The sequence below is a fragment of the Chelonia mydas genome, chromosome 18 (assembly GCF_015237465.2).
Source record: "Chelonia mydas isolate rCheMyd1 chromosome 18, rCheMyd1.pri.v2, whole genome shotgun sequence".
NCBI classification, from domain to species: Eukaryota; Metazoa; Chordata; order Testudines; family Cheloniidae; genus Chelonia; species Chelonia mydas.
In genome coordinates, this window is record NC_051258.2 from 12,780,919 (window position 1) to 12,797,468 (window position 16,550).

The 16,550-nt window shown below is 42.3% G+C and overlaps 2 protein-coding genes across 8 annotated transcripts in view; one reads left to right on the plus strand and one right to left on the minus strand.

Moving 5' to 3' along the window:
* Nucleotides 1-12,844, plus strand: part of CLSTN1 (calsyntenin 1) — a 61,610-nt gene extending 48,766 nt beyond the window's left edge. For all 4 annotated transcript variants that reach the window (XM_037881477.2, XM_037881475.2, XM_037881474.2 and 1 more), the window contains 8 exons: nt 638-795; nt 1,821-1,969; nt 3,593-3,819; nt 4,275-4,445; nt 4,644-4,789; nt 6,500-6,635; nt 8,865-9,049; nt 10,381-12,844. In XM_037881477.2, the coding sequence (XP_037737405.1) occupies nt 638-795; nt 1,821-1,969; nt 3,593-3,819; nt 4,275-4,445; nt 4,644-4,789; nt 6,500-6,635; nt 8,865-9,049; nt 10,381-10,572 (1,364 nt within the window). In that variant the 3' untranslated portion in view covers nt 10,573-12,844. The remainder of the gene's footprint in view (nt 1-637; nt 796-1,820; nt 1,970-3,592; nt 3,820-4,274; nt 4,446-4,643; nt 4,790-6,499; nt 6,636-8,864; nt 9,050-10,380) is intronic.
* Nucleotides 12,845-12,972: 128 nt separating this feature from the next.
* Nucleotides 12,973-16,550, minus strand: part of PIK3CD (phosphatidylinositol-4,5-bisphosphate 3-kinase catalytic subunit delta) — a 66,224-nt gene continuing 62,646 nt past the window's right edge. For all 4 annotated transcript variants that reach the window (XM_037881471.2, XM_037881470.2, XM_043531591.1 and 1 more), the window contains 2 exons: nt 15,282-15,414; nt 12,973-14,569 (listed from right to left, as the gene is read on the minus strand). In XM_037881471.2, the coding sequence (XP_037737399.1) occupies nt 14,432-14,569; nt 15,282-15,414 (271 nt within the window). In that variant the 3' untranslated portion in view covers nt 12,973-14,431. The remainder of the gene's footprint in view (nt 14,570-15,281; nt 15,415-16,550) is intronic.

Sequence of the window (16,550 nt, forward strand, 5' to 3'; positions counted from 1 at the left end):
GGGAAACTATTGAAACCACTTACTGAGGGCTGCAGTGGATTTTTCTATCACTTGGATGTCTTTCTGAAACTGCACTCTAGCTCAATCAATGATGAACTTGAAATAAGAGTTACTAAGTGAAATTCTGTGCTCTGTGTCAGGCAGACTGGATCATCGTAACTATCCCTTCTGGTTTAAAATGTATGCAACACTTCAGGTTCTTGGTTTAGCATAAATTGTACTTTGTTGCACTTTCTCCTATCCTGATAGGTGTCTCCTGATTTTCTAGCGTTAATGACAAATAGGAGATACCATTTCAGCACTAAGGTTAAAGTCTCATCAGAGAGCTCATAAGCTCTGTCTATGGTCTTCTTTAAGTACACCACCTCGCTGTATAGGCAAAAGTAACATTTGTGATGGAAACACTAGCCTCCGCTTCACAGTTCAGGATGGCCATACATGTCTGTTTTGAGGGCCATATGCATGATGAACTGTTTAATTCTTTCATTGTGCTTGAACATGATCACAAGTTTAATACCCGGAATGGATATAAACTAACTTGCATGTGAATACATAATGGTAAAATAAAGCACATTTGATGATAAAAAGAAAAGATTTAAGGTCTATAAAGATTTTTTTCCCCCTTCTCTTTATAAAGGTGGCGAACTCCACATGGCTCAGTTTTTCCGAGGCAATCTGGCCGGATTAATGATCCGGTCTGGTAAACTGGAAAACAAGAAGGTGATAGACTGCCTCTATACCTGCAAGGAAGGATTAGATTTGCAAATTGCAGATGGCATTGGCAAAGGCATGAAGGTAAATGTGCATATGGATGAAGTGAAATGCACCTGCTGTGATTTACTAAGGGTTTGTCTATACTAGAAATGCTACAGTGGCACAGCTACGGCTCTGCAGCACCACTGCTGTAGTACAGAAGGGTTCTTCTGTTGGTGGTGTTAACCCACCTCTCCGAGAGGTTTGGTCTCCAGGTCAATGGAAGAATTCTTCTGTTGACCTAGCACTGTCTTCAGTGGGGCATAGGTTGGCTTAACAACATTGCTCTGGGCTGTGAATTTTTCATACCCCTGAGTGATGTATTTGGTCAACCTAACTTTCTAGTGTAGACTAGCCCTAAGAAAGCATGTACTTGACCTGGTAAAGATTTTCCAAATAGCTATATTATAGATGCAGCTTATAAAAGCAAGAGTGTTTTCTCCCCAGTATATCTTATACCAATTCCTCAAATGAAATAATCTATACCGATTAAAGCATTTTTGTGCTAGGATAGCTGCCTTTCACTAAGACTGTTAGTGGTGTAGAGATGCAGTTTAAAAAAAATCACACCCATAGTGATATTAATAAACCAGCAAAAGTTTTCTAGTGTAGGCTTGGCCTCTAGTGGCCTTTGAGAATGCAAATGGATGCATAAGCGCACATGTATGGAGCCTAACAAAACAACTTAACATAATAGGTCTCATTTATGAGTAGGTATTTTATTTCAGTAGCAAGGCCTGTGAGAACAAGGCTACGTTTTCCTGACTTGTTAGCTATATCTCTTTCGGATGACTAGAGTGACAACATTGTTCCAAATTCCTGGAATTTTTCTTGGATAATGAAATACTGTAAATGTTTGATTTAAACTTTTAGGCTAATTGGGGAAGTTAAACTGAGTTGTAAAGCCAGTGACTAATGATTCTTTCTGCTTTGAATACAAATGCTAATTATCTCAGTGCTTAATAGTTTAAGCAGTGCTGAGCTTTTTGGTTTAATTATTCTAGCACATTGGTACTTGGATCTCTTTTTTTTTTTCATTTTTCTTCTGCTCTTTGGAATGGTTTCAGATTAATGTGAATCCCAGCCAGTCAACATTGACCTTGGAAGGGGATGATATTGACAGGTTTGACAAAGCCATGCAGCATATTTCCTACCTGAATTCCCGCCAGTTCCCAACACCTGGAATCCGGAGGCTCAAAATCACCAGCAATGTCAAGTATGTCCTAGTGCAGAAAAATGCATCTATACATAAGGATATTGGGGACTTGGAGAAATAAACTAGAACAAAATTCTTTAGTGCAATGCCATTGACATGGTCACTAATGCAGACCTTTACTTGTGAAGCTTTGTTCATGAGCCTTGAGTACTGAGGTGAAAGGGAATCTTCCCAGTGATTTAAGTGGGCTTTGAATCAGACCTTAGAACAGTTACCAATACCAAATTTATTCTGTTACATAAAAATCCTGATCTGTTTCTTGGGACTGTTGATTAGATATCATTGGTATTGTAACATTTTTGGGGGATCTGATCCAGGGATCAATAAATGTTGTTCTAGATGTAAAGTAAGATATTTGATGCTGATTATGGCCAAAGTGTTCAAATTTAAGTGCCCAAATCTGTATCTAGGCACCTAAACAAGTGGTCTGACCTTTTTTTTTTTTTTTTAAAATAGGTGTTAGGTACCTGCAATTCCCGCTTAAGTCAAATGAAACTTCTGGACTAGTGTTTTGGGACAGAATCTCTTTTTGCTGTGAACAGCAGCCTTAAGTGCCTTGAGCTATTACATATTTGTTAGCATTGCTGTCAGAACTTCTCCAGGCTTGTTTCAGATGACTTTGAAGACACTGATCAGAGGGGGGTGACCAGAGTCAGGCTGGAAAATGGTAACTTAAAAAAAAAGGAAAAGGCTATTTTGGATGTATTCTGTCATTCTTCAGGACTTTTCATGGTGACAAGAATGCACAATATTTCTGAGTATGCTGGTAATCTATAGGCCATTGATTCAGCTAGTGGCTGTCTACAAGCATCTGTATGAGATGGTTTGTTGAAAGGAACTGCTATGCTGTTTGGACACTTAAACAGAGCTCTTGTCTTGGCATTGTTTCTCATTGGGTATGCATTTTCCTGGCTTCCTACACAAGTTTTGGGTTTGAACGTACTCAGTATCCCAAAATAAAACTTGGAATGCTCCGGTGTAAAAAACCTTCACAAACAGTTTCTCCTGGGTTTGCATCAGAGCATATGAAATTGTGAATTATGAACCATTATGTAGTTAGGCATCTAAATCCATCTGTATTTTCATGAAACAAAAAAGCATCATTTGGCCACTTTAATGACCAAGGTTCTCTAGGCCATGTTAGTAGGCATGTCACCCATCATTTCGAGTCTTATTTATATTTCTACTCAATTTATTTCTGGTTAGTTATTTCCTTAGTGTCTGGTTTGATTTTCATTTTTCCTAGTTGGTCAGTCTTGGTTGTGATCATTGCAAGTGTGCACTGTGAGGACTTCTCCAGTATTGCAGCCTTACCTAGTGGCATAATCTGTGGATGTTAGTCATAGCCCAGAAAATGGGGCAAAATGTTCTCTATGAGCAAAAATTCATTTTAACATTGTTCCCTTTGAGGGGGTGGTAGTGGTGATCTACATTTCCAACACAATTGATGGATTTATTATAGGACCCTTGGGTCTGAGACAGAGCTTATATATATGGGATTTAATTAAATGGTTGAAATGTTTTGTAGTATTTTAACTATTTAATTGCCACTGCAGTGTATAACTGCCTCTCCTTTAAGCCTGTCTTGCACAGTTAAACAAACAGCTGTTGTATCTTTTGTAGGTGTTTCAATGAAGAAGCCTGCATTGCCATTCCCTTTGTGGATGGGTATATAATGGTCTTGCAGCCTGAGGAACCCAAGATCAGCTTGAGTGGCATCAACCATTTTGCCCGTTCTGCCTCAGAGTTTGAGAGTCCAGAGGGAGTTTCTCTCTTCCCTGAGCTTCGCATAATCAGCACCATCACTCGGGAGGTGGAACCAGAGGGAGAGGGAGATGAGGATCCTACAGGTAACAAACTGGATTACTAACCTGGTTGTGGAATCTGTCCCTGTCCCGCAAATTCTCTGCAGTGTGGGGACGGCCCTCCGTGTGTGGATATCCCCACTGTAGCACAGAACAGAGGGGGTAGCTGTCAAATTCTTCATGATACTGTCTTTTTGTTGCAGCAGGAAGAGAGTGGGAAGGCAGGGCTGGGTGAGAGGGTGGGCATGCTGTTCTTCCCCTGGGCCTGTAGAACTTCAGTCAGAAGTGAGAACAGTCTTAGACTGTTTCTTCTCCAAGGGAGAGAATGCTTTTTGGGTGTGGTTTCTTAAATGAGAATTCAGTCTTACACCTAGATCATTCTTCATGGCCAAATCATCGTACATAGTCAGAAGGGAAGAATTATAGCTGCTTACGACAGCTCCTTCCACTTTGCCTTTGGCCTTTCTGCTTATTTCTTTGGCTTCCATGTCCTCCTTCAGTCCAAGAATCTTTGGTATCAGAGGAAATCATGCACAACTTGGATACATGTGAGGTCACAGTGCTAGGAGAGGAGCTAAATCAGGAGCAGGAAAGCCTCGAGGTTGACATGACACAGTTACAGCAGAAGGGCATTGAGATGAGCAGCTCCAACCTTGGCATGATCATCACAGGTAAGGGGTTGCCACCTTTGGCCTTGTGCTGGGAAGGGTTTGAGGCAAATGAGAACAGGAACTGTGTATTTGTGTGCTTACTAAGTGAAATATTTAAGTGAATGAAAACTTTTTGTCCTGCCCCATCTCCTTCCCCCACCCCAAAACCCCAAGTCTATAGTTCTGACAAGTAGCTGGCTTTTTTTTTTATCCTCCCAGGTGTTGATACTATGGCCAGCTATGAGGAGGTTTTGCACTTGATACGCTATAGAAACTGGCACACTGTCTCCCTGTTTGACCGAAAGTTCAAGTTGGTCTGTTCTGAGCTTAATGGTCGCTATGTCAGCAATGAATTTAAAGTGGAGGTATGTGAGCTAATCTCATCCCTTTTGAAAGTGGTCAGAGCCTGCATAGATGAAAGTTAATGCTTCAAGAAATTGATCAGTAACTGGTTGGATCTCTGCTTTCTAAATATTACGTCATCAGAGTAGACTAGGGTGTGTTAGGCTATGTTTTAATGGGTTGTCAATCTGAAAGTTGCCTTCACTGATTCCAACTCCATATGATCTGGTCTGTGCATCACTTGGAGTTGGGACTCCGTGTGTATCCTACTATATGGAATGCAGTTAAGGGGAGTAAGTGGGGAAGAGGCTGGATGGGGAGGTGGGACACTAGAAAATGGACTGTTGGGAACAATGCTGCATTGGCCCTAAGGAAATGGACTTGAGAAGTCTTTTCCAACTCTAATTTCTGTGATTCTGTAAATTACTCTATTTTTTTTCTTGCAATGGGGCTTACTACTGTCTTGCTTGCATGACACAGGGGTTACCAGGAAGACTAATCCTGAGTGACAGGAGGAACTACTTGAAATAAAAATTATTATTGCCCTCCATGTTTACACTGGGAAAGAAGCTTAAAGCTACACAGTATCTATAGAAGAATATGAATTAATGAGTCCTGCTGTTGATGTGAACATCGAGGTTAACTAACCCTCAGTGTAAATATACACCAAAATTCATCAATAGGTCCTCTGAGTGATGATCTTGATATTTGCTGCAACATGAAGTTATTGTTGTATTGAGAGCCATTGTTGCATATCTGTATATCTGTCCATCGTAAACTTGAATTTCATAAGCTGCACTTTTAAAAATCAGCCTATGCGAAGACAGTGCAGTTAAATCTGACTAGCCAGCATTTGATAACCATCCCCCACTTCCCTTTCCCCATCGAGGAGCAGAAATTGCATGAGTAGCTAACATGGCTATGCTTCCTGAGGAAGTACTATAAACTTTGATCCAGGATCTTTACAATTCAGCAAACTGGAAATGCCGTCCTTGGAAATGCTTCCTTGTCATTTACTATTTTTCCCCTCTTCCTGTTGTGCAGCTGGCCATGCACCACATCTGTCTAGTCACTACTCCCCATTACAGAGAAGGATACGCTTAGCAATGCATTGGTGGAGAGGAAAGGGAAGCTCACCAAAACATGAAATGTGCTGAACTTGTAGCTGAGCCTAACTTAATGAACCAGCTCTTCAGAACCTCTGTTAAATGTTTTTTTAAATGGTCTCTGGAGTTCCAAAGAATCTGAGTCTCTCAATGTTTTGTCTGTGACCTGCTGTTTACCCATTGCTGTTAACTGAAGGTGATCCTACACCAGAAGTGGGCAAACTATGGCCTGCGGGCCACATCCAGCCTGTGAGACTGTCCAGCCCAGCCCCTGGCCCGGGAGGCTAGCCCCCGACCCCTCCCCTGCTGTCCTCCCTCCCCCACACCCTCAGCTTGCTGCGCTGCCACCGCTCTGGCCTGCTGCTTCTGCCGGGCAGCACGGCTGGCTCCAGCCAGGTGGTGGGGCTGCAAGCTCCTGCTGCTCTGAGCAGCATGGTAAGGGGGTGGGGAGCAGGGGGGTTGGATATGGGGTGGGCCTGTGACAGATCTGTGCTGGTTGGTGTTGTGTTGTATTTTGTTTTGAGGGGGATAGATACTAACACACAGGAACTGGATCCCATCTACTTGAACCAAGTGCATAAACAAGCTGCTTATTTCCCTACATTATTTTTTCCTTTTTGTTTTCAGGTGAATGTTATCCATACAGCTAACCCAGTTGACCATGCAAATCATATAGCTATGCAACCACAGTTTGTTCATCCAGTGCATCACACGTTTGTTGACCTCTCTGGTCACAACCTAGCTAACCCCCACCCCTTTTCAGGTAAGGACGGTCAGTCACTTAACTCCAATTGATTTTTTTTTTTTTTTTTTAAACTGGGGGCCCGACTCTGTGGCTTCTTGCTGCAGAGGGTTGGAGTTTCTTGGGGTGCCTTTCCAGAGACAGCCAGCAAATTAAACTAATAATCTACACAGCTATTAACTTTAACGCTCTCTAAAATGCGAAGTCCTCTTCTGTTCTCCGCTCAGGAGGGAACAGCCTGCTAGAGATCTAGAAAATGCCAATCTAATGACACAAACAAAGTCCAGCCCTTCCTGACTTGGTAATTTTGGAATACAGAACACTGCAGTGGGTGCTGTATAAGGACCTACATAAAGGAACTGGGGAACAGATTTCTCTGAACACTGACTTTTTATTCATAGAATATCAGGGTTGGAAGGGACCTCAGGAGGTCATCTAGTCCAACCCCCTGCTCAAAGCAGGACCGATCCCCAACTAAATCATCCCAGCCAGGGCTTTGTCAAGCCTGACCTTAAAAACTTCAAAGGAAGGACATTCCACCACCTCTCTTGGTAACACATTCCAGTGCTTCACCACCCTCCTAGTGAAAATTTTTTTCCTAATATCCAACCTAAACCTCCCCCACTGCAACTTGAGACCACTACTCCTCGTTCTGTCATCTGTTACCATTGAGAACAGTCTAGATCCATCCTCTTTGGAACCCCCTTTCAGGTAGTTGAAAGCAGCTATCAAATCCCCCCTCATTCTTCTCTTCCGCAGACTAAACAATCCCAGTTCTCTCAGCCTCTCCTCATAACTCATGTGTTCCAGTCCCCTAATCATTTTGGTTGCCCTCCGCTGGACATTTTCCAGTTTTTCCACATCCTTCTTGTAGTGTGGGGCCCAAAACTGGACACAGTACTCCAGAGGAGGCCTCACCAATGTTGAATAGAGGGGAACGATCACATCCCTCGATCTGCTGGCAGTGCCCCTACTTATACCTCCCAAAATGCCATTGGCCTTCTTGGCAACAAGGGCACACTGTTGACTCATATCCAGCTTCTCGTCCACTGTAACCCCAGGTCCTTTTCTACAGAACTGCTGCAGAGCCATTTGGTCCCTAGTCTGTAGCGGTGCATGGGATTCTTCCGTCCTAAGTGCAGGACTCTGCACTTGTCCTTGTTGAACCTCATCAGATTTCTTTTGGCCCAGTCCTCTAATTTGTCTAGGTCCCTCTGTATCCTATCCCTACCCTCCAGCGTATCTACCTCTCCTCCCAGTTTAGTGTCATCTGCAAACTTGCTGAGGGTGCAATCCACGCCATCCTCCAGATCATTAATGAAGATACTGAACAAAATCGGCCCCAGGACTGACCCTCGGGGCACTCCGCTTCATACTGGCTGCCAACTAGACATGGAGCCATTGATCACTACCCGTTGAGCCCGACGATCTAACCAGCTTTCTATCCACCTTATAGTCCATTCATCCAGCCCATACTTCTTTAACTTGCTGGCAAGAATACTGTGGGAGATTGTGCCAAAAGCTTTGCTAAAATCAAGGAATAACATGTCCCCTGCTTTCCCCTCATCCACAGAGCCAGTTATCTCGTTATTCCATTGAGGAAATCTGCCATTCCTCCACTATGTTTTAACTTGGTGTGAATTGTTTAATGTTCCAGTGGTGCATGTGGGAGGAAAGCAATAGGCTTTGAAGAAAGGAGCCTTCATAGTAAATTTTTAATTGGTGGCTGATCTTCTTTCAGATTGATGCAGTTATACTTATTCGTCATAGTCCTTGTTTGACTGATTTCAGTATCTATATAAAAGCACCAGTTGAGCATAATAGGCCTGGTTCTGTTCTGCCATGCAGCTTGGTCCTAGGCCTGTAAGTACTGGCATACCTCTGGCTCCTGAGCAGATGCTGAGCAATGAGCCTGAGCAATCCTAGTGAAACTGCATTTATTTTGTCAACATTCCTTCATCAGACTAGATTAATAGCACCAAACTCTTCACTTCTTACCTGAGCAAGGTATGAATCCAGCCCATTGGACTGTGCCACCAATAAAGAAACTTACTAGTTTAGCAGTCTCACCAGAGGACTGGGAGCCAGGAATGTCTGTTTTTGTCCTTAGTTTCCTACTGGTTTATTCTGTGATTGTGGATAAATTTGCCTCAGTTTACTCATCTGTAATATGTGGTTAATATTTGAAAAAATTGTAAGTACTGTGTGTATTAGTATGATTATTGTTAAACTTCCTTTTTCTTGTCACAGTTGTTCCAAGTACTGCTACTGTTGTCATTGTCGTGTGTGTCAGTTTCCTGGTTTTCATGATTATTCTGGGTGTGTTCCGAATCCGAGCTGCGCATCAGAGAACAATGCGTGACCAGGATACTGGAAAGGAAAATGAGATGGATTGGGATGACTCTGCCTTGACCATTACTGTGAATCCTATGGAGGTAAGGCTTGTGTCCCAGGATTATGTTACATTACAATTGATGGAGTGATTGTATTACTGGTGGGCATACCTAGGCTAGCTTTAAGCTAGGAAGCACATGTAATAGTGTGGACATGGTTGCACAGGCTTCAGCACAGCCTAGTAATCAGAACAAAAAGCCTGCTGGGGACGTTTGTATGTAACTGTTGCTAGTCTGTGCTGAAGCCTGTGCCACCACGTCCACGCTACGGCTGTTACCTGTGCTAGCTAGATTAAAGCTAGCCTAGGTATGCCCACTAGTAATACAATCACATCTTTTCCTGCAGAGCAGACAGAACCCTTAGTCCTTTTTTACAAATAGTGCTTTCCAATCTGTCAAACATGCATGACTGTCAGAGCAGGATAGATCTAGAAAGGGGGTACTGCCGCAACAAGTTTAATGCCACAGGGAAAATTTGAATCCATTCCTCAGAAAGAGGACATAAGAACTGCTATACTGGGTCAGACCAAAGGTCCATCTAGCCCAGTATCCTGTCCTCCAACAGTGGCCAATGCCAGGTGCCCCAGAGGGAATGAACAGAACAGGTAATCATCAAGCGATCCATCCCCTGTCACCCATTCCCAGCTTCTGGCAAACAGAGGCTAGGGATACCATCCTTGCCCATTCTGGCTAATAGCCATTGATGGAGCTATCCTCCATGACTTTGTCTAGTTCTTTTTTGAACCCTAGTATAGTCTTGGCCTTCACAACGTCCTCTAGCAGAGAGTGCCACAGGTTGACAGTACGTTGTGTGAGGAGCAGCCATGTTTCTTGTGATCTGTTGGGTGTGGCTTGATGGCAATAAACTGCTCAAAAAGTACCTGTGTGTTATGCCAGACTGTAAATAAAGTATCACTGGCTCCTTCAGTATATTCCTTACAATAAACCCCCACCACATCAGCTTTTTCCATTGAGTTATTCTTGCTCTCGTCCTGGTTTGACGCAGTTAGTTTTTGGGATCATTTCTACTTCAGTTAACTTCTGATACTTTTTGATATTAAAAAAAAAAAAAGAGGGGGGGAGAGCAGAAACACTTTAAACCACTAATGCTGCTGCTATGTTCACACCAAAGGATCCTATTTCAATAGTACTCTCTTCAAAGCACTGGATGACCTTTGGGAATGTATTTATACTAAACAGGGACAAGACTGGCTAGTAACTTTCTGAAATCACAGAACTACTTCAGAGCCACTTTACTTTTGACAATAGCCAGCTGAGTATTGAGCATTCACAACTCCCAATGAAGGTAGCGTATAAAAGGATAGGAGCCTGTAGGCAGCTAGAAAAGTCAATGGCTAATTTGTGTCTGACAGACATATGAGGACCAGCACAGCAGTGAGGAGGAGGAGGAGGAAGAAGAAAGTGAAGATGGAGAGGAAGAAGATGATATCACTAGTGCAGAGTCTGAAAGCAGTGAGGAGGAGGAAGGGGAGCAGGAAGAGGACCAACAGAATGTTAACAGACAGCAACAGCTGGAATGGGATGACTCTACACTCAGCTATTGATTCCAGCTGTTCCCTTTGTTTTTGCTCTAGAAGACTTCACTGTAACCCTCTCCATCAAGGATCCATGGTGTAAAAAAGTCATTTTGGCCAGTAGAGCCAACCAACACATCCCAATATGTGTGTTATATTGGCTAGTTCCTAATGCTGTCTCTAGAACCGTAGTTAGCACCTCTCCTCCCTCACCTGCCCCTCAGTGACTGGATTTTTTACACTATGTGACGAACCACCTTGCACTTTTTTCTTCATGTCATCTCAGCTAAGTGACTCTACAGATGTGTAGCCATTGCACATGAGTTTCTGGACACTTTTTTTTTTTTTTTTTTTTTTCCCCTGGTGAAACAACTTTGGCTTGATTCATCTTATTCTTTCTGAAAGATGCAAAGGTCACTTGTTGACAAAGGGTAAAGTTGCTTATTTCAGCTGGTGAATTTTTTCCCCCAAACTAGTGCATGTGTAAAGTGGCAGAATGAGGTTAATATGTAGAATGACTCTCTTTGAATATTTTGTAAATATATTGAATTATGTCATTTGTGGTAGTGAAAACAGGGACTGGGGTTTAAAACACGCTAAGGTAAAAATCATGAAGCATGAAATAATACAAGTTGCATAACTATTGCAGCAGGAGCACAGGCACAGTTATCTAGTGTAGATGTATTAATAATGCAGTGTCATTGGCCTTGACTGCTGTGTTCACTCCAGCCCTGCTGTTACTTTCTTCCCCTCCTCCCCACTTTGTTTTATGGAGAGAACAGACAAGCTTGCAACTGTAAAGGTTTTTCAGAATTTCAACTGTACTGCCTAGTACAGTTTAAGTTTTGATTCTTCGCTTATTTCAGTGTAAGGATTACTAAATGGAGAGGAAGAAATTTTGCTATTGATATTCTGTTAATTAGAGTGGGGCTGGTTGTAGTCCAAGGCTGATGCTCGCTGGTCGCATTGCTGGCAGGGCATGTTATTCAGTTGTTTGTAATAATGGTAACTGAAGCTGAAAAGTCTGAGACCTGTGTACACATGCACCTTGGCTACCAGTCTAGATAGGGATTTTATTTTTTGGGTTGTGAACTTTTCTAATTTAGGGCATGGGTGGGCATAGTTGGCATCATTCCTATTCAACACACTCTTGCTTAGTCCCTGTAGCTCCTTGTACAGTAATCTGGACTGTTGGTGTATTTAAACCTTTTGTTTACACTTAGTAAATCTGTTTTCCTGCTGATGAAATTATGGCATATATTATCCAACCAGCAAACCATGTAAATCGAGTTAAGATTATTGTTCCAAGACATGGCAGGCTGATTTTCTGATCAAAGACCTCTAACTTGGAAGTGCAAACGACTACTTACTTAAAGGAATGGCTGAACGGTACGAAAAGTAAGTTATGACCCCATGGTGGTGAGTGCTAGATTTTTCGTAAGGCAGGTCTTGTTCTCTATTTAATACTTTTGGTCTTATTCAGAGCCTTGTCTTATGTATATCTGCTTATTCAATTTGACATTTGGAGGTGGGTTGAAAGGTAACTTGATTTGCTTGCAATGTGAAATTAGAACTCCATTCACTCATTATGGTAGCAGAGTTCCAGATTTTGATATTGCATGTAATCTGTTGGTGTACATGGATTAAAACAGGTTAGTGGCTCAGCTTCCACCCCAGTAGTGGTAAATGTTGAATAGTTTCCAGTTGTTCCTTGAGCAGGTATAAAGGTGACTGTTGGGGGGAAGGGCAGACAGCAATGGGTGTGAACAACTGAAGGAAAAGTAGACCCAGCTACTTCTATATCTTTTCAGAGCAGACCTATTCTTACCTACTACACATCTTGCCTCCCAGTGTGTGAAACAGGACCTACATGTGGGTTTATCTGGGGTAAAGCTTGACTCTGGAGTGCCTTTTACAATAATGATGGACCTGAAAGCAGGGGAGAGAACCCACACAATCTACTTACTGTTTTTTAATGTAAAATTTTAGATTTCTAAAATGGGGAAATGGGTTTGACTACTTTTATGTGGTAACATAACTATTAGTTTTAAGTAAACTGGGGAACTTTTAACTTATGTCTGACAGTTGTCCTGTGTTAATGTCAATGTGTAGAAGACTTATTCTTCCATATACTGTAGCTGCTGTATTTTAGACTAAAACTGATCATGATTGAATGCTAATGCTGAAAGGCTGTAAACTTTGATGCAGTTTGTAGCCAGTGTGGATGTAACTTTTCAGATCTGTATATTGGTAATAAGTCAGTCCAAAAAGTCTAAGCTACAATAAATTTCTGGTTCTAAAATCTGCTTGCTATGCTTTCTGAATGGTACAAAGTTGATGAGTCAAATGATAACTAACTATCCATGTTTTAAATGGCTACAGTTTGACTTTAATGCCTAAAGTGAGGGAAAGATTTTGCCAGGACTAGTATACAACTTAAACATTTTATTTTTAGACTTACCAAAAGTGCACCTAATCACAGATTGAAGGTAACTGAAAAAATCAATCATCATGTAAACATTCTCTTGTTGCAGAACCATACCATGGCTTAAAAAAATAAATTCATTTTTTCAGAGGGCACATACACAATAAGATCATGAATACCTTTCTAAATAAATAAGTATCAAAGTAAAAGGTAATTTCATCACTTTAAAAAGAATGTAACTTGTGTCTTGGACTTATTTACAAAAGATAATAACCTTCATTTGAAAGCGGCTGAAACCACTGTTAGATACGTTTGCTTTGACTGGATCTTTGCTTACCCGATTTAGGCTATGATTTTGCTATACAAGATGGTGTTAACAATTTTGTAGTTATTCCACAACTGAAGTGAGGGGGGAAAAACCTAAGTTATTTTTATTCATTGCAGATGAGATGAATTCTGCAAGACTGCCATGACCCCATTGTAGACTGATTAGACAGAAAGCACTTTAGTGCCTGCTTGTTTGGTGTGGTGTACACCTGCTATCTATTGCACTCTTAAAAACAAAATAGATGCAACTAACGTGCTGCATCATACCCTTACAAAACTAGAGCAGGGTCTGAGCTAATGTAAACAAAAATGCTTCAGAATACTGTATCACCGCATAAACTGAAGGTGCCACTTTCCTGGTTCTATCCACTGCCATCACCCTGTATATGGACAGTGCATCTTCTACCTTCAGTGGGTGAGGTGGCACCACCCGTCTTCTCTCGTTCATCAACAAGCCAGGCTGAAGGTGGATCTATGGTGATGTTTCCCACCTACTGTGTCGTTTTATATATTAGAGCTTGGTAACATTATCTTCCGACTGTCAATAAAGTGTCACAAGATGGTATACCCGTTTCTAAAAATACATCCCTGAAAAGGGCGGGGGGGGGGCAAGCTGGTGAAATCTTCAACTAGAAAAAGTATTGCCTAGCAGCACCTTCCACTGTGATTACAGAGAGAGAGACTGAAGTTCAGATGCACCAACATGCTATTTTCACTGCTAGTGCTATTCTAGTCTGGCTTTAAAAAGCTGATATGCCACTGGCCAAATTACAGCCTCTCTGAGCACAGCTCCACATCCCTAAAAATGAGCAGTGGGTGAGGAATGTACTGAACTAGCACAACAGCCTCACCTCCACCCTTAAATGATGGACTGCATACTTAAGAACTTACATTTGCAAGCTTCACATACACCTACCTTTCAGTGTGTACAGTAATTTTATTGCCTCATGCTGTCCCCCTTCTGCCCTAGAGATCTAGAATGGGATTATGCAGCTGTTGGTTAGGTAGACTCTTCGCAAACACTTGATCTGTAGAGGTGCAGGTGCTGATCTTCAACATGGCAACATTCAGCAGTCTTTACTGTCTGTCTATTGCTGTTACATTCACCTGGACCACACAAGGGCTATTTTGGTTGCTCTACTGTCTATTATCTTTGGATACATTGTGTGCCAACCAGTTCACCTTGGTTTTCCAGCTCTCTCGCAGGGCTTCATTAAATTTGAGTCTGAAGTGCTTCAATGCCTCCTCATCTGTTTTCCCTAAAGCTAGAGAATCCTGAAGGAAAGAGGCAGAAATTAGTATGGCCCTGCCCACCCAACTGACAGAGAAACAAACAACCCCCTTTGTTTTAGGCAGGCTGCTCTCTCAAAGTAAACTACATCCCAAAGAAAACTACATTTTCATGCCGGAGCTGGGAAAACAATCCTTTAAACACTAGCTTACAACACAACCCCATTTCATCCAGCTGCAGGAAACCAGGTTTTTAGCACTTTAAAGGCACAGTGGGAACAGAAGGTGGTAGCTAGGAGAGCCAACGCACTCAGTGCTATGCCTGCCTCCCTGCAGCTGATTCTTCAACTGAGCATACCTGGCTGCAACAGGGGGCAAGGAAAAGGAAGACAGGATGGCAGCAGGTAATATTGCCAACTCTTCAGGTCTCTTAAGCAACCTATTGGTTTTTAATTGAGAGATAATGAGTTTAGTTTGAACTTTTTGTTGTCCACATTAATTGAGAATCTCATTCATTTAAATGAAATCTCCAGCAGAGTCCCAGCTCCTAGAATTGAGTGAGAAACCCTAAATAGTATGAGCAGGGAGCAACAGCATGAGGTAGAGAATCAATTACCAGCTGGTGCTGGCTATCTGACAGCTGGCTCCTGCATGCTCGAATATCTACTCATTGCTTTCGAAACTTGAAAGGAGCAATTTAACTCCCACTCCTTAACCGCTTACCTTTAGTCCTACCCTCTCCCACCCCCTGCCTCACCTTGAGATACTGAATGTCTTTAGAGCAGCTGAGTTCTGGCAAGCCAGCAGCTTTCATCAGTGCAAACAAATGCAGGAAGAGAAGACCATGGCACCTCAGGATCATGTAGGCTTTTTCACAGTAATCCCTGAATCTGTGCAGGAAGAGAAGGGGCAAAGAGGAAGTGAGACAAGCAGCCCAACTAAAGTAAGAGTACAGCCATGATAGCATAAAAACATGGCCAAGCTGAAGCTTCACCTCTATGTTGAACACAAGGTGTTCCAACAGCTGGCCAAATGTTTTTCGACTAGCCCATGCTTCCACTTGTTAACAAAAGAATACGCTTTAGCGAGAGCTGGAAAAGAAAGACTTAGTTCATAGTATGTATAATCCAGTGGCACATTGGCCCCAAATCCAGACCTGAGTCTCTCTCACATACAAACTGTGTGTGTTTATGGGGGTATGGACAGAGACTAGAGTGAAGCCAATTCTTATGACATGAGTACTTGATGCTAGAGCTCCTGCAGGGGAAAGCCAGTTCTCTGCTGTGCCCTGTAACCAAATCGTCTAAAAATGCATTATCTTAGAAACAGCCACTCATACCAGTGGATAATCCCCAAGGGTTTGTCAGCTCAAGCAAGTGCTAAGGGGTAGTCTGGGTCATTTTGAACTCAAGTACATTCGCCCACCCTAAATTTAAATTGCTTGTGTGGTTGGAAGAGGAAGTGTTGTAGCAAAACAGACGCAAAAATCTGGAGACATTTCTCCACTGCTATGATGATCAATACTTCGCACACCACACCTTTCAAGGTCCATGGGCCCCATGCCTGCCTAACGCAACATGTGGTGTACCTCATCCAGTGCACTAAATGCTCCAGCAACAGTTCTGTGGGTAAAACCAGACCATCACTGCACTCTCAAATGAACTCTCACTGAATAACGATAAAAGACAAAAACACCCTGTTACCTGGGGGTGAACACTTTTCACAAAACTAGCAGGCCTCATCCTCAAAGGAAACCTGCACAACACCTTCAAAAGACAAGTCTGGGAGCTTAAATTTGCTGGAGACTAAAAATCATGGACTGAATAGAGAGACTGGATTTACAGTTTAGAACAACAAATCTATACCTTCCCTCTTTCCCCTTCTTGACTATAGAGGTGGTAACAGGCCACTTCACACTGAATGGTCCCTTGAAACCTGTGTTAACTAGTTATGCTAAACAATCTGTTCCACTTTTTGTATTTAGCTGTGACACTGAGCACATTTTCCAGACCTGAGGAAGAGCTCT